We start from the raw sequence: 27,673 nt of genomic DNA on the forward strand, positions 1-27,673 counted from the left end.
GCGCAGGCGGGGTCCCGGGGACCCCATCCCAAAAGGCGTACAACTGACAGCTGAATACAGCTGACATCGACCAGCCGTCATTTCTTGCAGTGTCACCAGCCAAGCGCAGGCGGGGTCCCGGGGACCCCATCCCAAAAGGCGTACAACACTACAACACCCATTTCGCAATCCATTTCACACGTTTTTGCCAACTCATTCGTTGTCCACCTCGCAGATTGCACCATTCCGAAGGAGGAATGGAGAACAGCATTCGCCTCAATACACGGTGTTTCGGCATACGCAGCACATGGCCGAGCCATTGTAGTCAGTTCTCAAGCATGAATTTGCACTTTGAAGGTGCAAGGTGCGCGTAAAAAGATGGTATGATGGTGCTCAGTCTATTCAACAGGGTTTGTGCTTCGCTTCGGTCCTCAAAGATTAGGGTGATGTCGTCTGCCTACTTCAGATCTAGAAGGCTCTCACCAGCAACAATTAGAGCACCGGGATTTTTAGGACCTTCCAGCTTTCGCCCCACTATTTCTTCAATGCGAAAGTTGAACAAGAATCGAGAGAGAGTGAACACCCTTGCCGGCATCACCTGTTGTAGGAAAACTTTTGGGGGGCTCAGCATACACTGCCACACGTTCAGATTTAGGTGAATATAGGGATCAGAATCCCTGCTGGTACTTTAGAAGGAGCGGCAGGCGGTGATCGACCCTCGTCAGCGATAGATGACGATATGGGACTTGCGGCTGGTTTGTTGGTGGGCACCACGTTGTTAGGCTATTTTCACTATTCCGCGAATTCGCACTGCAGAGGAACAGTCTTTGATTGGCACACATCTGCAGTAAGCGATCCTCGTTTTCTGTGCGTCTCATGTCCAATCTAAGACGGTCATCCAATCGGGCCTCAGCAGCTCTTAGGCTACCCACTTGGATGTTCATTTCACCAGCAACCGCAATGATACCTGAAGTTTTAGCCCGCTGCGCCTTATAGAAATCGTCCTTGGCAGATTCAGGATTTCAGTCAGTTGGGGGGTAAGTAGACACAATAAACAGGGTGCGACGGACCTCACTTTCTCGAGACTCACTCACAGATGTCGCCAAACAAACCGCAGATGCGACTATCAACGGGTATCCAGTCAAATAGCGACACTTCCGCTCGGTCACTTAATACTGTACCAACCCCAGCATATCCAACTGCAGCGACCTCCACATCACCAGAGTTGCGCAGCCGGAACCTGGAAGAGAGCGATTGGGCAGTGAGTTCGACCGCAGTACTTGCGTCCTGCATCTCTGTTTCCGACAGACAGCACACATCAATGCAGAAAGAATCCAGCTGCTAGCAAGAGCCATCTGTCGTCCTACTTGCTTCGGTGTGTCAACTTTGAAGGAGGCTAGATAGACAGGCTTTCGGGGCTTGAAGACAGACTTTGCAGTGTTTAGCGTTATTACTGAACCCGGACGTGCAGAAGCTGCAGCTGAGTGTGATGCATAGTGAACAGAGCGCTCAGTTCTGAGCTGGTACCGGTCATCCAAATTGTGGTAGGGTAGGGCAGAAGAGAGAAAACGTGAAGGTGTAAGAAAGGGAGACGTCAGCAGTAGCATGTTTTCGGTTACTCGCCCTGCTGTATGTAGGAAGTAACGTGATTCATGTCAATTTATTTCGATGAAGCATCACGACGGAAGGAAAAAATAAGGCAGATAAAGGACCTAGGGACACATGTTACAAGGACCAGGAGACTCTGTTCGTCAGACCTTTAGCCAACGACCTACCTGATATGAGAAACTTCGCGAGTGTCGCGCTGCATCCCCACCCCAGTATAGCTCCATGAGTCGCCGCCACACCTAATCTCTTCGTGACGGTTCTTCCCATGCAAACGTTCTCATTCTTGTGCAATATTACGAAAATATGGTCCTCTCGATTTCCTGCTCGCAACAGTTTGACAAGAACATGCGTCTAGGAGTTATGTTACAAGACCAGGAGACTCTGTTCGTCAGACCTTTAGCCAACGACCTACCTGATATGAGAAACTTCGCGAGTGTCGCGCTGCATCCCCACCCCAGTATAGCTCCATGAGTCGCCGCCACACGGTATGACCTAATCTCTTCGTGACGGTTCTTCCCATGCAAACGTTCTCATTCTTGTGCAATATTACGAAAATATGGTCCTCTCGATTTCCTGCTCGCAACAGTTTGACAAGAACATGCGTCTAGGAGTTCGTTGTCCTAATCACTTCAGCAGACAGACTGAATTGCTTCTGATGACCATCGTAGGGGCATGAGAACACTACAGGCATTCTCCATATCTAAGAACCCACGCACGGGAATGTAGTCGATGAACAAGTTGCGAATGACAATATTCCAAGCTCCGTCACATCTGTGTGGCTAATGAGCATAAGACCATGAAGATGTTGGTCATCACAGTTTCCGATAGGATATCATTTGGTCTTATGTCAGGGATAGAAAGCCGGATCCCCTGAAATACCACTCTATCTCACTTACTGAGACAAACTTCGGGACCGAAGAGTTCGGTATCCATTTGAAGCTTTATGGCTGTGCCCTTAATGTCACCACTAGATTCTTTGTTCTCGAATGCCATTTGTATCGTAAACTGCTTTGATATCTGAAATTTCCGACTTTTCTCCTGTCCTTATTGTTGTTATCCTTGCTCCACCTTTGTGTTTAGTACGTACACATAAACTTGCCAGTCACTTCACTCGTTCGACCTTGAGGTCATTTAGACACTTTGTGGCCGACCTTATGCACGCGTGCCTGTCTCGCTTGTGAGCCTGTTGTGCTCATTTGGTTTATACCTTTGTAGGCCAAGTGGGCCATTCGTTGTGGACGAGTATCCACCACCGAGGTTTGTATATTTGGTGAATTTGTTTTATATTAATAGTACCACATAGAAACTCAGTTCCCACTTTGTTATGCCTGCTCGGAGGTTCTGGTACTACGCGCCCTTCGAAGATACCGTCTCGCTGTTACACCGTTCATAAGGTTTTTTTCCCTTTCTCCGCTCGAGATAGCCCAGTGGTTAAGGCGCCGACCATTGACCAGGTGCGTGGTTCGAACCTAACCTCTGCATCTCGACCGCTCTTGTCTAGGCTCGGGAAACCTGGGAATACCTCAGACCTCGTGCTTCCTTCGGGTGGACTGACAGCTAGGCACAGAAAGGGTGTTACAGACGAACCACTATTTTCGCCTTCCGCCGTGGTTAACAACATCTTCGATGTTCCTCCGCATGATATGCTGCTGTTCCCTCACTTGTTTCGTACGAACTGCGGAATGAAGTGAAGTAGCCAATACGCAACGACACTCCAGCTACCAGCTGATTCGGGAACTATTCCGCCGTCGATGTACATCCCCCCTAAGGTGACTTGGATGTTCAGTAACGTGACGAAATCTCACGGTTATCAGCAAGTTAGCAGAACTTATTCCACTGTTCCGTCCCCTCCAACCGCGAGGCGTCCAACTTTAAATTAAGTAAACTTGGTAACCTCAGACTAAACACCCAATGCAAGTCACGTGACTTCCCTGTCAATTACAGCTCCTCATTTGCCTGCTGAGTAATCGTGGACCCGTTCGTGTTATTGGTACACTATCCATTCACAAAACATAACCTTCAATCTGCCCGATTACATACCGGCGTAGTGATTTCCATGAAGTTCTGTTTCGCTAGTAATTCGTTGTTTGTCAGCCAAATGGTTTGTCGACTGCAGTTTCGTCTCGCGTATTTTCCCACTTCCTACAACTCTTGAGTTGACTAATAGGAGTGAGATAGGAGCAGAATCCAAATCAACTTGCCAGTCTGTGATACTACCACGCAACGACTGTGTCTGCTGTATGATGCATGAAGGCCGGGCATAGACAAGGAGCATTCGGTATATTCGTAATTCACTACTCATAAGGTTGCTGAAAATTCGACAGCCCGAGACCGGTTTCACCTTTCTTGGGGCTCATTAGTCAGGAACATTCTGATGAGCTGCTTTTACTCGCTGCATCATCATCATCATCATCACCAGAGACAGCAACATCAATGGTGACGCTGATGCTACACCCATTAAATTCATCTAATTATATTTAAAACCTTAAAATGAGGAGAGTGGATGAGGGTGGGGACTTGGTGATGGCCTATCACAAGAATTCCAGGGTGCCTACCTCCAAGAGCCCGAGGAACTGACGGCTGGATGTAGTCTGTCGCACAAACGAATGCCCGTTTTCTAATTACCTCGTTACAAATCCGTTGACGCCGGCGACGCTTCTGAGGCATCGATTGTTAAAAAAAAACGGATGGAACCTTCGACTAGGACTTCTCGGAACCATACAACAGCATAGCCCTTAATGTAGCCTGCCACACGCGAACGTTGAGACCCAGGGATGTAACTTTTTGACGCAACAATTGACGCAGATTAGCAAACGTAATTTTGGCCTTTGAGAAGCTTTCGCTGACTTCATCAGACACATTTCCGGCAGAGCTAATACAACTAGTGTGGTATGTGAAATTCTACACAACCATAAACTATAAGAATTATGTTCAGAGACTGCACCTTCTGAAAAGTAACTTTGCAATTTGAGGGTGGGAAGCGCATGCTGTGTGAATTTATCAGTCTAGAGAGCCATCAATGATATCTGAAAGCAAAGATGCTAGTTAAATATGAAAATATTTGTCTGATATCTTGATTGCCAATCAAGTGTGGAGAATGCAGTCACAAAGAACGTCCATTCAGTTCCTCAAGTAGGTGAAGAGGGAACCAGGTCATCAACAAAGTCCATACTATCACCTACAACAAATGGAAATCGAGAGAAACAGGAAGATTAGGAAATCGGATACGCGGGGAAGGGGTACTGGCGAGACGAAAAAAGCCGCAAATTCTAAGGTTTCTTAATCAGCGAATAAAATCATAAGGGGGAAAGATGTACGGCAGTCTAAAGAAAGCAGCCGTCTTGTTGAAGCTTGTCTTGCGAAAAGCCACACGCGGGTTTAAATCCAAGGTACCCATTACGACAGGTTCCGTGGATGCTGGTTGCGCCCAAATCCCGTAACCACGTATACAACGGAGGAAGGACAGGCACGACCGAACTCAAGCTGTCACTCGGGGATGGCATGGTAATGGTAACACTCCCAGGTAATCAAAATGATTGTGTATAAGATTTGTTGCGGGAACTACAAGCTACTAATACATGACAGTAGTGTCGAACACAAAATACGCTCGTTTTTCGCCTAAACACCCCAATACGAAAAAGTAGAGAGCAATTCAGGACGTTGCTCTGCACGCCCCAGCAGACAATCGCACAGTCTTGCTTGAACAGGTTCAAACAATGCAAACAAGACTTTTGATACATGTTGTGCGGGGTCTTCGACGATTTACACCTAAATTATGTGTGTCAACCAAAAAGACGATCTGTCTGTGTTAGCTATCAACTGATAGGTCAACCCGATGCATGGCACATTAGGGTCATCCTCAAACCATAGATGTGGGCATATCCCCTTGATCGGCCAAATGACGCCTTTGTAGCGACAATTGTTAGCTGGGCTTCTTTTCACGTTTTGTGATCCTGATTATTCCACTCCTGAATATGACCTGCAGTGACCGAGACGTCGAACAATAAAGCTTTAGCGGTTCCAGCATTCAACAATGTTGTCAACTGAAGTGGCACGAATGACCGGATAGGTAAATCTGTCCGCTATTTCTGGTTGTTCTGATGTCATGAACGGCTTTGGCGGTACACTCACCCAATCTTGTAAGAGCACTTCGCGCCTTGAAATAGCATGCCCAGTCAGAGGACATCGGGAATGTGAGTGTGAAAAGCAAGTACCTTCTGGGAAAGACCAAACCCCTTGCTGTTAAGACCATGGCAGTCACGGAAAACCGGGGAAGGCAGCATCGTTGCTCCCATACACATAGGTATACTAAACGCCTCAATGCCCTCACACTCTTATCGCGCGGAACTTTAATCACAGACTGCTTCGTATTGCGACTATTCATAGTACGGGGGCTTTGTCTGGTGATTCCCCTTTAGTCTTCCTGGAATGACTGAATGGTAAAGAACTTACAGACACTTTAGCAAGCTGGGTCATTACAACATTCAAGTTCGACCACCATGCCAAGGTGGCAGCCTTCTTTCATGAAGTTGAAGAAGGAGCTGGAAGGAGTTAAATAACCGTTACCTCGAAAACCGCTGCTGGTCACCGAACACGGAGCTTCATTTAAAGAAAAAGAAATATTGAGGTGCTGCTTGCCAGATGCGAGATTGTGGCGACAAACACAATGTGCACGCACAGCAATAAAACTTACCGAACAAGTTGAAATTTGTCAATTCGGTGTCTCGATCAACATGTAATTTTTTGAAGTTGGCACCTACGGTGGCTGGAATCGGAAGGTATGTCAAATAAGAGATGTCAGCAAATAATAAATGAAGTGAACACGTCACCATAGAAACAGGCAGCCAATGACCATGTAGTGAGGGTGAAGAGTTCAATCTTAGTGCCAATATGGAATGGCAAAAATTGAGTCACCTTCTGTAGCTTGATTCAATAAAAGCGCGTAGAAAATGGTGGCCCACCTGTAACATCGTCCTTTCGGCCCAACTGAACCGGGGTCCTCGGCTTAAGCCCATGACTTGCATCAAGACTGAGCGGAGGTAGATGGGGTAGCTCAAATGACGATAAATCTGTATCAGATATTGAAGATTCCGCTGGAATCCATCTGTTAACTGGCAGAAGGCGTTGGGTATCCTTGAGCGGATGACCTGCTGGGTGGAAAATATGGTGCTTAATCAAATTACATGTTGTGAAGCAGTTCAGAAAACAGATTTTCTGACATTGTGGATTTCGAGCACAGTCTATCAGTCACAACTCCATCATCATCAATAGCATAACATCAATGTTAAACATCGGTGCTTCGCTGCCGTGAGGGAATTAAACAATTTACGTATTTGAACCATTTTTGTTCACACAGGAGCGCATGTGTCACTATCCTAACCTGGACGTACTATATCCTGATACGCAACTTAAGCGATAACGGCGACGACAGTGGCGTTGCGAAAGGTGTATTCGAGAGCACATACGTCATGGCGGGTCAGTTGTGAGAGAAAAATAACGTCACGTCCTTTTGCAGACTTTTTGGTGACGAAATTCACAGATATTCTTAATTTGATCGGCCGCCGCCTGTAGAACGGAAGTGGCGTTTTCCGCTACTGACCCTCAATATTTACCCAAACGAACGTGAAGTAAAGCTGCCCCATACGTTCATCATTGACTGGGTGCACTGATATGAATGCACCAACGGATCCGTACACAGCGCGGAGGTAGCAATTAGTTCGCAGGGTGAAATCCCGGGTGAACTGCTTACTGAGAGCAGCCAATAATGCCCGCACCAGTAACAACAAGAACAGTTCATACAGAACACTTCCGGATCCCTGAAGCCTCACTTCTGCGATGAATGCAGAGTTTTGCCGTGGCAATCATGTCCACGAGTTTGGGTAGTCCTCAACAAAGCAAGGTATATTAGAAATTGAAAAAACTCCGATCNAGAGCTGGATAATCACATGCACAGTGGGGGGGGGAACACAGTCGGACATGGTCATCTTGTCATTTCGAGATCGAGCTCGTGATGACCCAGTGATTAGGGTGCACACTTACTGACTAGAATGTCCACGCTTCAAAGCCGATCCCAACAACTCGAGTGCTCCTGTCTGCGATTGGGCAAGCTGCTAGCTCTACTGGCTTCTTTCGTGAGGCAGTAAAGCTTAGCACCGAAAGGATGCTGTAGCCGAACAATTATTACTATTAACCATTCACTTTCAGATTGACAGGTACACCTATGCATAACTCACCAGGTGCGGTTCATTGCGGGCCACAAGAAAACTAACAAAGCGGTCATTCATCTCACAGCAAAAAAAAACGGATTAAAGCAATTGCTATCTTATCTAGAGGATTCCGATGTGGTCTGATGCGAATACAGAAGAAATTTAAGAGGTACTAATTGCTACAAGTCTCATCCTGGAAACCTACTTTCTTCACCTTCATCACCATCAACTGCAGCAGCGATAAACCGAGTACATGGTGCACAATGAGTATAACTGCCTTATCTAGAGGATTCCGATGTGGTCTGATGCGAATACAGAAGAAATTTAAGAGGTACTAATTGCTACAAGTCTCATCCTGGAAACCTACTTTCTTCACCTTCATCACCATCAACTGCAGCAGCGATAAACCGAGTACATGGTGCACAATGAGTATAACTGCTATAGTTCCATTCACTGATGGTCTGGCAAAATAAGATAGGGGAGCTACACATCGAAGCAAGTCGCTGATTTCGCTGGTGCGTGGATCCGCCAGTAGTGGTGAGCAGATCGAAAGAAGCCATGCACTAGGGGCAAACGCATGGATGTCAGTGAACACTCAACTGAGCTGAATCTTCCACTTACTCCAACCACTGGGGTGTTACAACAACGATCAGCGCAGCTGAGTTTGCTGGTAATGGCTCTCATAGTTCGCTAAATCATTTCCACCTTCCATGTCTGTATGAAAAGGGTTTTCGGGGAATCAGGCGACTGAAGTGCGTGAACAACCCAGTGCAACCTGTGGAGTGTGACCAGCTAACAGAGTGGGCGAGCCAATTCGCTCCAAAACCATTAGACGTGCTTCAGAATTACAGATCTGATATCCCAACCGCACTCAGGTAGTGCTCGGAAGAGACCAATAGCGAAGCACTGAGTTTTTAACATCCTCAGCACAAAGGAGCCAGTTTTCTGGCACATTTAACAACGTGGAGCAATACATCCCTGAAAACTCGACCTTCATATACAGACTGCTGCCACAAAGAACTTGAGAACCGGAGGCTTTCCGAGAGGCTGGTTGTCAAGTCAAGGTGGGAAGAACATGGCGAAAGCTTCCTGCTACTTTGTAAAAATGACCATCCACAGAACACTGTCAAAAATTATTTTTAGGACGACTGAGCTTCTGGAAGAGTAATACAAAGCGACTCATAATACCTAAACTCAAAGAAAATATGTAACGGAACCCAAAGGCGTATATATATATATAAACACATCCCGTTTGGTAAACGCGCTGATGTAGTTGATTCATGCGCACCACGGATTCGCACAGTACCTGGATCTAGAGAATTCTGGTTCAGTGTTTTCAGTATTTGACGTGAATTACTCAGGTCGGAGCTGAATTTTATCGGAGGGCGTTGCTCAGTGTAACTGACTGGGGACCTGGCTGTACGGGTTTCCACAGGGATCCATTTGCTCGTTGGAGTTACCTGTTCTCCGGCGGCGACAGACCGTTCTGCGACAGAAGGTAAAAGTAGACCAGAAGCTGATTTGGACACCTAAAACCTGACTCTAAATCAAATTGGAGATAACGCTCTGCCATTCGAAGAGTGATTATCAATCGAGTACACTTCAAGTGGAATTTTTGTTTTAGGTTTGAAAAACCTGACGAAGGTATGGTGAACCAACCATCACTGTTTGCGTATGAGAATGACCGGGAAGCCAAATCAAGTGAAATGAGGTGGGGAAGTCGATCGACCACTACCAGTCGGCATGGTTCCACTGACGCGACAAAACAAATGTACACACTGGGATTTTCGAGGCCTAAACATGTTCAATAATGAGTGCGTCTGCATATTTCCGAAAAGTCCTATGATGATATTGGATAACGCAAACACAGATTGTCCCGGTTCACATAAAGTGATTCACAGTGAAGCTCTGCAATGTCACCCCTCATTCAAACAAGTGTTTAAAAACAACTAATCACAAAATCACCAAATACGGAGTACCAATTACCAAATCCAGACAGTCATCCAATCCACTTTCAAACACTCAGTTACCTGACCACAAGGACAAACGGAGAATAAATACCAACCCTTCAGACTCGTGTAGCCGCGTATCGAAAAGAGAACAGCAGACAAGAAAAAAACGCGTGATTGTAGTCAGTCATTGTAGTCAATCTGTAGTTTGCTGGTACGCATCGGTTTATCCGGGGCCAAATGGCAGACGATACGATGTTATTCCGGCTGATGGAAGAAAGAGAGAAAGCGTTCAGCTGTAGCATCCTCCCGGTGTCTAGCTGCCATGCCACCCGAAGGAAGAACGAGAGCTGGGATACTGTCAGGTTGTCCAAGTCTGGGAGGTCGAGAGGCGGAGGTCGGATTCGAACCACGGACCTTCCGGTCAGTAAATTCGCGCTCTAACCACTTGGGCCATCTCGCTCAATTTCCTCGGCTCAACCAAGGTAGCCTGAGCTTATGCACAAAGTGGTTGCAGAAAAACTACACCAACTGAGGTGGTCTAAGTCACAGCAAAAGGCCTTTTGAATGCTAGAATGGCACAGTATAAATGATCTGGAAGGTGAAGTTGTGTCATCATCATAATCATCATTAAAGACAGCAACATCAGTGTTGACACTGATGTTTCACTGCCGTAGGTGAGGTTGTGGCACACGGCAAAATCTGTATCGACTATATGTTCAACCAGTGGGTTTCTTATCCTCTGCTGGCCTTTAATCAGAGGAATAAGGTAGAGTGTTCACAGGGTCTCTCAATGTTCGGTCAACGCACCCAGCCGGACCCGGACACTGGAACGAATACACACATACACACACAGATAGATACTTGTGGCCAGCTAGGGGATCAAGTCCTTAAGTCGTTGAACAATTATGGACTGACTGGTAAGATGAACCAGTAGTTTTGACACATAAAAAGTTTAATTAATGGTCCGTAAAAGTTGTTAAAAGCATCACTCTTGAAACGTGGTTGGATAGATAGTGGTTTCTTTTTTATCATTGACATTCTTTTCGGCAGACGCACGCCCCTGTCGATAAACTCATCGATACAACCAATCTGTTTCCGAATCGATTCCGAAACTTGTGGCTCCGATTTACGTTTTTCGACGCGCCTAACTTATGGGCTGTCTGAGCTGGGCAGTTGACTAGATATTTGGCGCCCCAAGTTAACGTATGCGTCAGGTTGCGCGATACACACATCGCGAAAGGTATCCGTCAGCTCGATGAGTTCAAAAACCTATCAAAGAACAATATAAAAGTCTGATTCTTCTACGTTGTACGTGAATTTCATCGCAGAGTGCGCTGAAATGAAGAAACCCACCATGCATTGATGGGGCGTCCATACAGTCTGGTCCGTACAACAGAGGTATTACTCACATGTCCGCAGTATAAGTTACGTCGCTCAATGACATTTTGTATTCTTTTGAGTTCTAATTTGGCCATATGTATGTCAGTGAGTAATGAACCAGGAGGAAAGTATATTGCCGCACTGTCTGTTCATCTATACCGTTTACTGTCAAAAAGCCGCTTGGCGTTCATAGTGCGCCTAAGTAGCAACCAGTTTAGCTCACCAACTGGGATTCCGATTCACCTCTTGTTCCGACGTAAAAAGTCACAAAGGCGATTCATGGCTTTTAGAGAGAGAAGTTGGTGAACAAGAAGGAAACACCAGCGGGGACGTTCCTCGGTCGATTGCATTGTTATCCCTGATTTTGTCCACAAAGTATCATATAGACTATGAATCGATTATGCCGCTCGGACTGGTTCCAACACTTTCGATAGCCACTGCGCACATTGCTGGTATCTACCCAAACGGTAGTTCTGATATGCGACCCTCCGGTGAGCCGCACAGTTAGGGGACGCTCTTTACTAGGGTGTATTAGCTTATCACACCGCACTTTGGTAAAGTAGCCTTGTTCCGTTAAAGATGTGGAATCTTTCGTGGACTGCTCTTCAGCTTTGTCCGTCACGTTTTCGTCAGTAGGCACCTCCTGAAATTCAGCGACATCAGGTTGCAACTCTTTCAATCAACTGCATCCATGATAACGACACCCGGGTCATTATCCAGTTTGGACATGACACTTGACACGTATCTACTCAGTAATTTCAACGCTCCTTGATGCCACTTTGTTAAGGATCTATCAATGACCTGTCGTCGCGTATAACTGGTAACAAATAGTAATCAATGTAGCTGCGAACTGCTCTAAATCAGTTGAGATAATAAGCTAATCGTTCAGCTGTTACACCCTTTCGGTGCCTGAGCCACTGAGCCATCCCGCACTCATTTGAGGAAAATCCAGCGATTGTTGCATGAATACGTTTGCAATATTCTCATTCGGTTCAATTACAAATACATTCAAGCTAGTTTGCGCTTTTATGCATTACGGGCGCATAAACAATCTGTGTATCGCTGTCTATGCAGCGAATAGGGTTCTAAGCCAGAGTTTTGTTGATGGCAATAACAGTGGGCCAAAATGTAACCTACCAAATGGATCAGTGTTTTCGATTTCATCACTTGTGTTGCTCTGCATTTGTACTGAGTCCGCCTCAAAGCCTACAATGAAAAATAGTAGGCAAAATGAGTGAGGCAATGAACTTTAGACCTTAGACGGTGACGGTAGTGGAGACAGAACAAAAAGCAAACCTCAAGCGCGCATGTTACCGAAATCCTCGCTGACATTGCTGGCGACCTCCTAAATGGGAAAATAAACATCCTGTGACTGACCCCAGTGACCCTTAAGGGTCCTTAAGGAGCTGACGATGACATCTCATTCATGGCTACGGCAGAAAGATATGGGTTGTGCGCAATCCATGTGAACGATGGAGCTATCTTGCAGTTTCCATCATCTTGTGTCAGATCAGGGCAACCGTGTACATGGGGCCCTGATTAGTAGGGACATCAGAAGTTGTTGACGGAATCCTGTTAATAAAGCGACCAATCTACTGGGTTGCTATGTTTGAGTATATTGCAACTGTACTGCATTTTTCCCACGATGGGGAGCCAGTGTGCGCTCTCTACTGAACTAAAAAGTAAACAACAAATCCGAAAAAATCAAACATCTCGACCCCGAAGGTCTGAAATCCGTGGACCGGAGGGGCTGGTAAAGAGCAGATCACAAACCTGAGATTTTGAGGGCTTGTTTTTCGGGAATATCCAGTTTCCCAAGGTCCTGCTTCCATGACTGCAAGACTCTGACGTCCAAGTGACGCGGCGTAGAGATTTTTCGGGTTGTAGCTGCTGGAGTACCAGAAAGCTGAGAGAGCTCAAGCGATCGCAACGGAGAACTGTTGATGACGTCGGCATTTCGGCTAACATCAGTTGACGATTGATCTAAATACGGGAAGATTATTAAGACAAGGCTGTACAAAGCAAGTCAGTGACTGACAGAAAAAGGAAGCTAACAGATCTAAAAGGATACTGGTATTATATTGTTCCCTCGCACTCAAACAATCTTTGGCTATATTACACTATGTAAGTAGTGCAGTGAAGATGCATTAGGACAAAGGATGCAGAAAACGGTTTATGCGGTTTTAGGATGGGTCTATCTGTCACCCATCTGTGGGCAGTTACACAGTTTTAGGTAAGTCGTAAGCCGCAGGAAGTCGTTGCACCAGTGATACTGCAAAACATACCTGAGGGGAAAGAACAGTTGGTTGTAGCCATGTGTTGACGCTCCAAAACTGGCTGTGTCGACTGGCGACGGTAAGAGGTTAACGGAGTGAGTTGTGATCTGAAAACCGAACAATGAGGAATATTGAGAGCATAGGAAGAGTGAAAAAATTTTGTTTGTAAAATGCGTACGGAGGACATTTTAACAAAATCACACTTGTACACATTATGTTTTCCTGAAATATGCTACATCGACATTTCGCAATTTAAGTAAAACGGATCAACCACTACTTATATTCCTGGGATTCCTCATTAGTAAAACAAAAAATTGCACAAGAAACATCCTGATAAAATGCATCAAGGTTATTTCGTAGTGTAATGAACTATTCTTTCGTCAAGACGTAGCAATGTGGTCGATAAACTTCTGAAGAGGATTCGAAATGAAGGCCTGGGGTGTCTCAACAGAAAACTGCAGACCATAAAGGGTAAAGAGGCCCCAGGTGGTGTACAACTTTTGACATGAAACCTCCTGACATCTCAACTTGACATCGAGCCATCCTGTTCGGCTATCTCATGAAATTCATCAGGACATCTTATAAAAATGCAAGATATTTTAACATGAAAAAGACGCAGAATGATAAGCTAAACAGTTTGATTACTGCCCGATTCTTACAGCTCACTGACTTTCAAAAGTTACATAAAAACAGCTGAATCCTCTCCAAAGTCGCTAACACCTTCGAGGTTATGGGTGTTTATTGGAATATTTCAAGACGGATTTGGAGCACGCAGTTGAATGAACGGATCCTTTTCAATAGAAATAATAAAAAATGGTCCAGTTGTAACACCCTTAGGATGCCCAGCTGCCATGCCACCCGAGGGATCTACGACGTTTGAGATACTACCAGGATGCTCAAGCCTAGATAGAAGCAGTCGAGATACGGAGGTCTGATTCGAACCACAGACTTTCCGGTCAATGAGTTTGCTCCTTAAACACCGAGTCATCTCGAGCTGCCTTTTCAATGTCCCGCACATGGATTAAAACAAACCATAAATAGTGATTGAAGACAACAGGCCAAGATAGTGTAGCACAGGGACCAACCGATCAGTGGGGGGTATTTGGGTAAGGAGTTGGGTACGGATCACTAAAAATGTTCAATTGCACCAACGTTGGCTTCCTATAAACAGTAGGTTTTACTTTCCCTTCCACGCGACGGGTTAGCAGTGTGTATAAAAAGTCCAGTTTGTTATCTCATTCAGATCCGCACGTAATTATACTACCAGGTGCTCAAGCCTAGATAGAAGCAGTCTAGATACGGAGGTCTGATTCGAACCACAGACTTTCCGGTCAATGAGTTTGCTCCTTAAACACCGAGTCATCTCGAGCTGCCTTTTCAATGTCCCGCACATGGATTAAAACAAACCATAAATAGTGATTGAAGACAACAGGCCAAGATAGTGTAGCACAGGGACCAACCGATCAGTGGGGGGTATTTGGGTAAGGAGTTGGGTACGGATCACTAAAAATGTTCAATTGCACCAACGTTGGCTTCCTATAAACAGTAGGTTTTACTTTCCCTTCCACGCGACGGGTTAGCAGTGTGTATAAAAAGTCCAGTTTGTTATCTCATTCAGATCCGCACGTAATTAGTTTAAAGGGACGGGCTTTGCCGAATACCTCCAAAAACATGGGATCAATCACTTAATATGCCCACGTTCTTGTTAGCGCAAGTGGAAATCTAGTGAGGCGTTTTTCCAACAGAACAGAAATGGGCACAGAAACGAATCTACAGCAACAAGAAACTGAACTACTCCCATGAGACAATGGAAATACTGTTGAACTCTAAGAAGTACAAATAGGACGAGAAGCCCCAGAAGCCTTCCTACATGTATCTGCTAGTCCTTCACGATACCGCTCACGGAGACGTGCAAACATTTACTTTACGCGTCCATTCTACGATAACCCACACCAGCTGCCCAATGATCGCACAGGGGCTGGGAAATCTACCGCCACGTGTAAAAACTTCAATGAGCTTCTGTCAGACCAAACAACAGGAGTTTTGTCTAAATAAATATCTGAAATGTTCCACCCCGGCGGACGGTCTCATTTGGTGCACACCTAGTAAATACAGCACATCACGTCGGCACTACCACTACCTTTAAAATGGGTCCGAAACTATAGATCGGGATTTCGACCTCTAAATGAAGACGACATAAGTCATAAAGACGAGAGGCGTTAGACAACTGTTTCATCCTTATTGGGAATCATCAGCAATGTTCATTTCACGAATCTCTGAAGAGATTCGAAACTGCGGCCTCCCAGCGGTGGTTAAAAACTCAACCGTTTGGTTACATGCGGCTAAGCAGCAATGTGATTAACTAGCACTCAGACAGGATATCGAGACAGTCATCCTTCAATTATGGAATTCACACTAAGTGCTCACGTGTTGATCGGTTTCTCGAGTGGCAACCTTGCAAACAAAAGGTTCATGTACATTATGGTTCACTCTGAGCGCATTGTAGCTTGTTGATAGAAACGTCAATAGAGATATGGAAAGAAAAAGGAAAGCGTTCAGCTGTAGCACCCTTCCGGTGCCTAGCTGCCACGCCACCCGAAGGAAGCACGAGGGCTGGGATACTGCCAGGTTGCCGAAGCCTAGACAGGGGAAGTCGAGTGGCGGAGGTCGGATTCGAACCACGGACCTTCCGGTCAGTAGATTCGCGCTCTAACCACTTGGGCCACCCCCGTATCTATAGGCTGAGCAATGCGTTCAAAAACATTTGGTCCAAATCCTGAGTTTGCCCCGACCAAGCCAAAGCAGAATGTAAATCTGGTGCCAACAGACAGAACAAGCGAACATTCTCAGTGATCTGTTTAACACTGATCCACTCTTCCCCTAGTCACCTGACCTATGCGTTACGTTTTTTAGCCCGATTGTTCTTACTGTTTAGACGTCGATGGATTCATATCAACCGACATGTGTCCACGTCTGCCGAAGAACTATTGAAAAGGATTTCTTCATTCAAATTGTGAACAAATCCTCGAAATTGTTCGAAGTAGCAGTGTTCGGAGTATAAAAGCACGCATCAAACATGTAAGTCGATCGAACTGCTGTCTTTTTGTGAGGTTAAACGTACGAGTGTTGAAAAGTCAAAACTGAGATTTGCACACACGCAGTTAACGAAGTCGACCGGTTAAAACGAAATCAAACTGAGCTACTGATTCCGAAGACACTCCCAAATAAGGTTCTATCAGCCGGTTAAACAGCGCCGACATCGAATCTGACGATTGGGAAATTAGGTATGAAAATGATTGTACCATAACAGGGAAGCAATACTTTCCCAGCAAAAGAATATATGTTGAGGGATAGACTCTCCACTCCAGCTATCAAAAAAGGAATGCCCAGAGTCGGGTAACAAAGCGATACCCTATTATTACACCACCGACTAAGCATCGCGCAAACAGACCCCCCTCTCTTGGGTTTGAGGCCATGACTTTCCACTTAGCAGCTGACCACAATTTGAGTCCTGGTCACTGACCTGCCCATCCATAATCTTACGAGAACGACAAAGACTTTGCAACTCACTCGGTGCGTTGATTGGATACGATGAAAGAACGCATGGAGAGCATAAACTCTTCCAGACCGTTTTCCGCTGTGGATATCTGTGACTGACCAGACGGTTGGTGTGGGGACTTCGTGGCCGTGGAAGATGCCGACGGTGAGTCAGCTGGGTTGCATAAATAAGCGGCTCGTTTAAATACACGTGAGCACCAATCAACAATCGCATCATCTTGTGTTGTCCCACTAGTTGTTGGATCGACAGTCAGTTCTTGGGAGGGAGCGTCAAGTATCCGACAGCCTACGGAAAATAGAGCGTCCGCAGAACGAAGGAACCTGACAGAGAAGTACAAATAAATGCGACAGAAAGTGCAATCTCCAGCGACAAACCTATTTGCGCAGGAACAAAAGTTGTGCGCATTCCACATTTATGCAGAGGACTATGTAGTAAAATGGAAAAAAAATCGGCTACATCGAGAATATATGCCCACAACAGTTAGCGACGAGCTCAAACTCATTCGATCATACGGCACAGTACCTGTAAAGATTAAGTTTTCCTTCTTCTCGAAGAGGCTTGACCTGGAAAAAAAGTGAAAACAGAGAAATCAAGATAGGAAAGTCACTTACAGATTCGTGAGGTTGTAACAATATGTTCCTCGCGGTAGGTTTTTCGGGATTGGGGTGCCACATCACCAGTATGAAGGGTGTCTGACGCCATCTGGCCTTATCACAGGAACTACTCCGTGAAAAGTGAAAAGTACTTCGGGAATCGGTTCCTGCACCGCCTGTGAGAGCCATTTCGGATCCAGGGCCGCAAGCTCGTGTCTGAGAGTCAGATTTGGTTAAATAAATGTTTTTACTGCACCCATACGCCTACAACGAGTGGAATGGTCTTCGCGGGCCAACCACTGATGAAACAATTAGCACCCACTACTGCAGAGGTTATCCCCGTTCACCTCTGTAAGTATACATCAGCTAAACCAACGTCCAGAAAAGCAGAAAAGAGCGATGAATTATTTAGCCATTTTCTTCCAACGCGCACACAACCTGCTCGCACAGGCCTTAGAAAACACTGCAAGTTCTCTTTGGTAAGGTGCCCGGAGGTCGCTGAAACTGCTGCTTCTGTGGAAACCTACCAGAATGCCATGGTCCACTGGAACTGATCTTTAAGTTTTAACAAAACACGCACTTTCAGTAGTGGACTTCCGTGTGAGAGAAAATCGATCCTTATGACAACCGGCTTCCAAATGCTGTCAATTCCGAACAGAACTGATGCTTCACCGCTTCACATGGAATCCTGTTTACTTCGATTGGTTCGGAAGGTCACTTTCCATGACTGACGGACATGAGGGTGAAACGTATCTTACATGTTTTATAGTTTATGTCTGCGACCGACATTAGGTCGACACATCATCCATTTGAGTTCTAGCATTCGCGCAGTTAGCTCTGATGTCCCAAGTAATCTGTTGAGGAAGAGCCACACTACCTGTTAATGACATTTTCCGCAATTAGTCTGTTTCCTTGCCAATGATGTTAGCCATATTACTAGCAAGTAGTCTGATGAGTTCATCAATGAATCGCTTGCGCTTAAGTTGATTCGGCTATCCTACAAGCAACAACAGATAATCGTAGCAGCGCAGGTCTTATTGCCTGCAAATGCCTAGCTTGTTTTTCGCGAGTGCTGTTGTCACTCATATTTTTGAAACTGGATCCAATCCCGTTGTCAAATGTGTGTTCTAGACTGCTCATTCGTTTCAATAACCGGGACAAAAATTTCGTTCGACAATACTCAACTCAGCAGTTGTTATATTTCATCCTATAGTTACTTTAGCTTGCGCTCGAAGTAGAAAAATTCGAGAACAGTCACATCCCCCTCAGCCGTTTTATTTTTTCCCCAAGACCTCGCGTTTTATCACCTTCCTTTTCACCCCTGGCAACACTCAGTGTGCCAGGTTAGTAAATTATCCCGACAGTTTCGCACGATGCATTCTGATTTCCCGACTTCTACACCTTGAAGTCCGCTTCTGGAATAACAATACCAGTCTGTGTTCCAACCGTTAAAATGTGCAGTGTCCGTGTGCCTGTGTGTGTGACGAAGTGATCGGGGGTACCCCAGTGAAGAGCTGGGCAGCAATAATGGATGTACATTATCAATTGTGGCGGCCTTAGGATAACATTAAAATGTAGGCTGTTTGATATTAGACATCAGGTCGTTTCCGTGACGTTACGTTCCTAGTAGGATGGACGACAATGAAATAAGAGTAGGATTAGGCTGAAGCACCAAAAGAGATAAGCATTGTGCGAAATTCGAGATAATTGCATACGGTGAAAAAATTCATACTCGTTTGCGTTTCCAGATTTACTCACAAGCTTGGGAGACATTTTCTTTCACCTTTGAAGGCAACCCCCTTACATCCCTAGTTGATCCGTCTCACACATGGGTTAGTCGAACCTCACAGTTTCCAGAAACTGGAAAACATAATCAAAAGACAAACCTCTTTTGCTGAAACTGCAAATATCTCTGGAAGCCGTCGGGTCTGAAGGCGTTCCGCATTTAGTGTGGGTGGTGGGTAGTTTTCTGCGTGGTGCATAATATTCAATAAATCAGGCTTGAATGATGTGAATTCTCGTAGCAAGGCCTCCAGGTTGCTTCGGTTCGCGAGCACCTGTAGAGAGTGAGCAGATGAAGATGAAACAGAAGCTCGGGACTTCTGCCATGTAACCCGTAAGGAAAGAACAGAAGTGATTCAATGGTGAAAGGTCAGTGCGGTGACACATCTAGTGCGTACGACTGAAAACGTCGCAGAGTGAGCAGTTCCCACCGCTAATCGTGCAGTTGCTATCAGAGAAACCCAACAGTGGTGGTTCAAGGCGCAAAACTCTCCATCGTATATGATTGGATACGCAATCTAGGGTGACACGAGTAGGATAGCAGTTCGGTAAGCGAAATACCCTACATGATTTCCTATCTTCCATCGCCGGTGATGGACCATGGATGTCTTCCAGAACAAAAAAGGAAGATGGACTTTAACTCCACTGTGTGTGATACATGTGTGGTAACCTTTATCATACCCACACATTCAAGCAGACAATCTGAATACCGTAGCCCTACAACGGAGGAAAACTACCCTACTGAGTTGTCGCATCCTAAGAAAATCAATAGGAACCACTGGGAAAAGTGGAGGTGTTTATCGATCAAAGAAGGCTGTGAAGCACTACAGCTGAATGCGCTAAAATAAGCTAAATGCCTGTAGTTCATAGGAATGAGCTTAACAGCTGTGAAAAACATAAAATATGTCTTACACCTCTTCATCTTTTGGTCTGCGAACCCAGCAAAACGAGCCTCAGCTGCACAGCCAAAAAGGTCTAGAGTTAGCCAGATCCCTGATATCTTAGACAGCGGCTAGCTCGGAGTACACACAGAGTCGAGGCGAGGAATAAATGTCCAAAATAAACCCAAAAATAAAGCCAACACACAAATCAACCCGACTCCGGGCAGGAGAAGTAAAACTCATAGGTAGTTCATAATTTTAAAAGACGATACCTCTGAAAGTAGTTCACGTTGATACGTTTGACAGTCACTGATCACATGATTGGCATTCTCGAGATACGAGTCGCTTGCCATGTCTATCCTGGTGAAACCAAAAAGCAGAGGACGAAATCAAGTGAACTACCCAGAGGTAGCAAGTATGCCACTATAAAATCTAGAAGTAAACTCATTTTCCGTACAACTGAGAAGTAGTTGTAAACGATGTAGAAACACAAGACAGAGGAGAATGATGCTAGTCCTAAGAATGGTAGACATGTTCACGGCGAGGTGCTCACTGGAGCTTAATTCATCCTCTAAATGCCATTAAACCAGAGTTGGACACCGAGCCAGAAAGTTCGCAGCCGTTCCGAGGCAAGCACTTCATGCAAGTAGGTTGAAGGAATGAACAAAGCCCCAAACTCAAATTATCATCTTATTCCATAGTAATCCCTAACAACACTTCATCCGCCTCTCATATAGGATAAACAATACAACTAAATTATCATTGGTGTGACCAATCATCTGAGAAGCCTTCGTCTTGCTTCCCGCGCTCGACTGGGGAAGTTGATAGATGTGACATATAGACAGCGTTCACGCAGCTGGTTTCTACTCCTATTGTTCGAGTGACTGTTTCAAGGTGTAAACAGCCCCTGATAGGCGAGCATCAGGCCCTTTCTCTGTCCATTCCTTTCTGTTTTCCACATTGTTGTTTTTCCTGGTGAAACCAAAAAGCAGAGGACGAAATCAAGTGAACTACCCAGAGGTAGCAAGTATGCCACTATAAAATCTAGAAGTAAACTCATTTTCCGTACAACTGAGAAGTAGTTGTAAACGATGTAGAAACACAAGACAGAGGAGAATGATGCTAGTCCTAAGAATGGTAGACATGTTCACGGCGAGGTGCTCACTGGAGCTTAATTCATCCTCTAAATGCCATTAAACCAGAGTTGGACACCGAGCCAGAAAGTTCGCAGCCGTTCCGAGGCAAGCACTTCATGCAAGTAGGTTGAAGGAATGAACAAAGCCCCAAACTCAAATTATAATCTTATTCCATAGTAATCCCTAACAACACTTCATCCGGAAAATCTTCATCGGGTGGGACAAATACGTGACTTATATGGTCCTCAAACTTACAATACTATTCCTGTCCCTTCTGGATTCTCTTTCACACACTGACCTATGCAACATGGTAATTGAGGCCGTGACCTGCCCGTGGAGAGTTCAGGACAGCAACACGAAACCATGCCAGACAATGAGAGGGAAATAGTGGCACTACAGTAAAATCTACAGTATGTGATCGACTTTATTTCTGTCTCAATGGAGTGTCCCCGAAGAAAGTGCTGGATTCGACCAGCCCCAAAAGTATTGATAATGTGTATTGGCAATGTGTCTAACTACTAGCAACTCCACTGGGTTAATTGGCCGCTGATCAGGTGGCAGTTGATCCGTTCGCCGAGCTGGGCATTGCAAACGTTTCATTACCACACAGAGGAGCCATCGTCAGTGCGCGATCAGGCTGGTCACTCAACCCGAAATCGAATGAATTCATCAAACCTGCTTCTCCAGTCTTCCTGCTGGTCCAAAATCGCATATTAATCATCATTAGAAACGAAACTCCAAAAGTTGTGTGTGGTGCCGGGACTTCTACCCGCGATAAAATCCAGCCGGCCTGTTTCAAGCATAGGATTTCTGATAGGGCCGTGGCTTTTCAGTGATGTTTTCTATGAACGGGGTGTTGTAACAGTCCGTCAAATCACAAACTGACACGTTTCGGTTTCGATATTGTTGAAGGTAGTCGTCGAGGCTGTGCCTACAAATCAGTTGAATAGCTCCCTTGACAAATCATGGACACGTTTCGGTTTCGATATTGTTGAAGGTAGTCGTCGAGGCTGTGCCTACAAATCAGTTGAATAGCTCCCTTGACAAATCATGTTCAATTTCAGGCTTTTGAAAAACTAAGTAGCCACGTCTCATGTTTGCATACTTCACCATATTACACCACCATTATGTCACTGATGTGGAAGGTAGCCAAGGATCAACGTTGTCCACATACATAACACGGAGTCGAGCTCATAGATAGACCAATGGCCATATAAATCCCGACTCGGCTTGAACAAACAGACTACGACAAAGTAACCGGAAACGCCATCCTGAACAGAACTTCAGAACAGAGGATAGCAATACAGGGTTTGCAGTCTTTTTAGCAGCAGGTGATTGACGCAGCGTTTTCCATAATCATCATGGGCGGTGTAGCAGGTATGCACCGAAATGGTGTTACAACTGGACGATAACGAGATCGTGGTGGTAACTGAATAGACTATTTATGTAATTGTAATTGCGTAATTTTGAGAGAATAATTTTCAAAAGAGACACTTTCCAGGGAAACTATCGCTGTCTTGAGTCGAGTTATCAGGACTTTCTGGTGTAAAGCACACCAAAAATATGTAAAACTTCGCTGTCACGGAGGTAGTGATGTTGATGTGTTCGTGAAAGGGCTGTTGGGCTAGTTGCAATGCACAGTTTTCCTGTTACGTAAGGTCTGAAACCAGAAAACTCACGGGTTCCAGCGATTCTCTGCAAACTCTTTCACCTCAGCAACAATCTTTGATAGTCCTGTCTTGGCTGCTGCCAATTGCTCTTCTCGCTTCACCAAATGCGAACTCAGACTACTAAAATGGGAAGGAAAATATTGAGCTCTTGATTGCATTGACCGTACGGATTTCATGATTATCATTCAATGCCTTCCAGAGCAGACGTGATAATCAACAAGCTATGATTGGAATCTTACTCCGAGTAGATGCTCGAGATGCTCTGTCATGTTGTGTTTCGTTCCTAACGAGCTTCCTCAGGTTAATATAGAGAAATCAGCCACGTGATAAAAGCCAAAAGCCGATATATAAAAAAGTGAACCATCTGGTAGGGCCACGGGGATCTGTGCAACTCTAAGTAAACTAACAAGACTATATGATTTCAAAATACAGGTGCATAAGCAATCCAGGTTACTCAAAACCAATGACAACAAGAATCAATCCATTCAGTTTACGGACTAGTATCTGCGTACCTACAAATCCAAGGAAGAATAGTGAAATGTGAATGTGGAATGTGATAAATCGAACGCTAAATGGTGTCAGGTATCGACTGGCACGAAGAATGAGATAACTCCAGGTTGCCCAAGCCTCGATAGAAGCAGTGAAGATACCCGAGCTGGGCTCGGGCTACAGATCTTCCGGTTATTAAGTTCACGCCTTAACCACTGAGCTAGCTCGAGTACCTGTACCTGGGTGGAGACAAGGAAAGATATGGAGGCTAATCTTTTTAGTGGCACTCAGGGTGCAGTTTCCCATCCAGATAGTCTGGAAACGAAGGAACCTCAATCAATATCTGTGAGTTAGCACTAAGCCTCTCCCTTTTCTACGTTTTTTTCATTACGTGGCATTTTATAAACCGATATGGTGATGTTGCAGAAAGCACCAGGCTTCCACGCTGCCGTTGCGTACAGTGATGGGGTTTGAGAAGTGGGTCAGGAACAGGTTCGAACTGCAAGGATATTCAAGTGTTGGATATTTCAGAGCAATCTTACTTGTCAATCGTACAGAATATCGCCCGATCACGAACATTTGATCGAATCAATCCATGGATACTTGAAACTAAATCAGCAAGGCAGTCTGAAAGGGAATCACCGCGTAAGGGTCGCAGCAATGCACTCTAACCTGGTACAGATGAAAGCTTGGATTGGAGCACGAATGAAGACAGGGCACTTAGAAACTCGACAGCTGTTACCCCACCGGGGTATCCAAGGACAGAAAATACACTAGCAGGTAGTTTGATTGCCTGAAACTTGGAACGCCATTAAATGGACGGGCTCACTGGTCGGCATTCTCTGAGCCATTTCGAAATGACGCACTTCAAAGCAGTCTCGGAGGTTGGACAGGTATGCTGCCTATTAAGACAGATGTAAAAAGTGGACATGTACTCACGATAGTTCCCTACTGAAATGTCCTTGATCCAAGGTGAGCAGAAGAAAGCGAAGGATGGAAATAAATTGTGCTTTTCGAGGTATCCTGAAGAAGGCACTTTATTCAAAAGAAATATAGCTGCCCAGAAGTACTTACGAAAAGGTTTCGGGGTCAAATGGGACGTTATTCTGTTCAAAACTGAAATCCAATAGCTTCAAGTTGCGACAAAGAACAAGTGCGTGGATAGAATACATTCAGGCAGCAAGTTCTGAAATAACAAAACAAACGAGGAATCTGTCGCAAACTACTGAAGATGCAGGACCCCCGTGAACAAAGACTGGTGATAAAAATTCAGCGGTGTGAAGTTAGAATGCAGCACTTCTGGGAGGGAGTCACTTACACCGATCGCAGAATTGAACAGTGGTTCAGCTGCAGCAAATTTTCGGTGCCTAACTGCCATGCTACCTGAAGGATGCACGAGGGCTGCGATCCTGCCAGGCTGCCCAAGCCTAAACAGGGGAAGTCGAGAGGCAGAGGTCGGGTTCGAACACGACCTTCCGGTCAGTAAATTTGTGCTCTAATCACTGAGCCATTTAGCCCCATCGGGTCGGCAACTGCCGCCCCTCTGGATGCGGACCCCGGGACTCAACTCAATAATGGTTAATAACACTGGCAGAAATGGCCCAATCGCGCAGGTAATGGAGATCGTTGATCTAAGCTATCCCCTTCAATACGTAACTGCCCAGTTCCAGGATTAACCGGATGTACCATCGCCTCCAAGGCTTGGTTGTATGTCCAAAACTCTCTCGTTTTCCAGTGATCGAAACTGTAGCAGCTGGAACCAATGTGCTTATGGTGCACGGTTTACAGCTGATAAGTTGATTGATTGACACTTCAGATCTAGGTTCTTAACAGCCTAAGTTGGTTTCGCATGCTGTAGAAAAGACGCGACCATTTCCATTAACCATGATCCATTTTCAAATTGACATGGCTTTGAGAATGACGATGATCACACATTCCATGTAAGGATAAATCGGAAAGCTTGTCGTGTGCTGGGAATTTTTAGAGTTGAACGGTCACCTATCCGTGCTTGCCTCCATCAGTATATAGAGCTATTCCCGAAATTCGAAGGCGAGATGTGCTTGATGAACCTTGACATACTTGACATTTAACTTCAAAAACAAGCCACACGTGATTCCTAGGGACTGCTGACAATCAATATAAACTGCGAGTTTTTCAGCACCATAAAATATACTGACAAAATGGTCGTCTTTCTGACCCAGAAAATATTCCCGCCATAACACGTGAGTCCGAAGACCCAATCACAGTTTTTCTCCAGTAATGCAACTTGTTCGTCGTCTACTGAATCATGTTTTGAAAAATGATGTGCAATGGAACTGGTCATACGAACACCATTTGACAAGACACAACCACAACTTAATTATAACTGACGGCTCATCCACGTTCATTTATGAATATTAGTGTTGTGTCAGACACATTCAGCAACGACAGTGGAAAAGGCGTTTCCCATTTTTTACCGACAGGGATGAAAAAGCCATACTCACGCCACCAGATTCTCAAATGAGCACAATTATGGGCAAATCGAGGAGGCCCTGATAATTGTTCACCATCCCACCGTTCTCTTTCATATACTTTTTATTCGACCTCCTGCCAGCACGTCAACAGCACTCATCCTGTGGACCCATCCTCCAATACTGACGAGTCCGTTCGTCTTACACCGGTCCTGGTCGTAAAATCTGTGCATTAGATGGCACTGATAGCCTCAGGCATCTCGAAATCAACCTTCAAGCCTCGATGCCTGGTCCAGCTGGCCAATTTTAATGTTTGCACACTGAAGCAGGGAAAATGATCTCCTCTTGTTGTCACATAGGCTCGCTTGGCATTGTTGTGTGTTGCGTATCGCACAATGCGGATTCAAATCCCACTGGGTGGGACCGATTATCTTCTCTTCGGCGTAGACTACCCTCACGTCCACCGGAAGATAACTTGTTCCACATACAAAGACTTGGGCAACTATTACCCGGCTACCAATTCACGCATCTATACTGGTAGGTGGTGTTAAAGCTCCTAGAACCTTCTGGATGGCATTCCATCGAGTCTAGTGGAAATTATGGATAAACGTTGACCATGGTCGTTCAGTGCAGCATTTGGATTCAGCAAGTCGTCACACCCACCAGATACCGCGAACGCGAACACCATCCACGATGGATTTGGTTATCATCAACGAAGGACACTTCCTCTCCATGAGGGACAGAAACGGGGAACCCACGAGTGACCCAATGGTTGCATCCAAAGCCTACAGAGTACACTATGCAGGCTTGTACTCTGCCCCAGAAAACTTCATCACATCCAATTTCGGCAAGGCATAACCACGAACAACTGCTGACTACCAGTATTCACGGAGGAGGATCTTCCTCAACTCTTGCACAAGACACTCCTTCAGAGCGTTGGGTCCGGACGAAGTCCATCCAAGGAGCACAAAGGAAACTACGCCCAAATTGGCGAAGCATTTCCACCTGTTTCGCCAGTCACTCGATGAAGCAAGGCCTTCCATCTGCTTGGTAGGAAGTAATCGTTAATCCAATCTACAAATCTGGTGAACAAGTATCGCGCGGCGGCTACAAGTCCATTGTCCTAACTGGCATACCGTGCAAGGTGATGGAACGCATTTTGAAGCGGGCTACCTTAAATCACCTCATTGTTAACAAGGTGATATCCTCGACACGGACTCTTTTCAACGGTTCTTTCGTGACGATCATTACCGTATGTACGGACAGCTTAATCCAAACAAAAAACATTTCGGACGTCATGGGACGAGAAGGTTTAGTAGGTAAAGCGCAAATCTATTGATCGGGAAACCCGTGGTTCGAATCCAACCTCTGTCTCTCGACTTACCCTGACTAGGATTGGGTGACTAGGCAGTATCCCGGCCCTTGTGCTTCCTTCTGGTGGCATTGCGGATAGCCACCAAAAGGGTGCCACAGCTGAACGATCTTTCGAGTCTGCAAAACCATTCGATCGATTCTCACACGTTCCCATGCTCCAAAAGCCCGGGTCTTATGGGACTTGAAGAGAAATTTGGCGCTCCAACCAGACACAACAATCCGATTGAAAGAAGGCTCGACCTATTCTTCTTCGGCACCGGCCTCCATTGTTGTTCCTTCAGGCTCCGTTTTAGGACCACTCCTGTTTCTGAACAACATCAATCACCTTCTGGATGCGC

At 45.5% G+C, this 27,673-nt stretch overlaps 1 protein-coding gene across 1 annotated transcript; it reads right to left on the bottom strand.

Annotated features, from left to right (window-relative positions):
* Window positions 1-1,073: 1,073 nt before the first annotated feature.
* On the bottom strand, window positions 1,074-27,405 carry T265_15311 (hypothetical protein; the record flags this gene model as incomplete). Its single annotated transcript, XM_009177516.1, has 19 exons — window positions 1,074-1,274; window positions 6,281-6,352; window positions 6,549-6,734; window positions 9,100-9,309; window positions 12,263-12,331; window positions 12,899-13,108; window positions 13,411-13,508; window positions 16,972-17,280; window positions 17,483-17,523; window positions 17,572-17,769; window positions 19,440-19,610; window positions 20,489-20,576; window positions 23,032-23,142; window positions 24,054-24,138; window positions 24,184-24,304; window positions 24,341-24,413; window positions 24,451-24,546; window positions 24,586-24,641; window positions 27,346-27,405. Coding segments are annotated over 19 exons (2,454 nt in total), but the record flags the coding sequence as incomplete, so codon positions are not given.
* Window positions 27,406-27,673: the final 268 nt, after the last annotated feature.

The sequence above is a fragment of the Opisthorchis viverrini genome (genome assembly GCF_000715545.1).
Source record: "Opisthorchis viverrini unplaced genomic scaffold opera_v5_438, whole genome shotgun sequence".
In the NCBI taxonomy this organism is placed as follows: Eukaryota; Metazoa; Platyhelminthes; class Trematoda; order Opisthorchiida; family Opisthorchiidae; genus Opisthorchis; species Opisthorchis viverrini.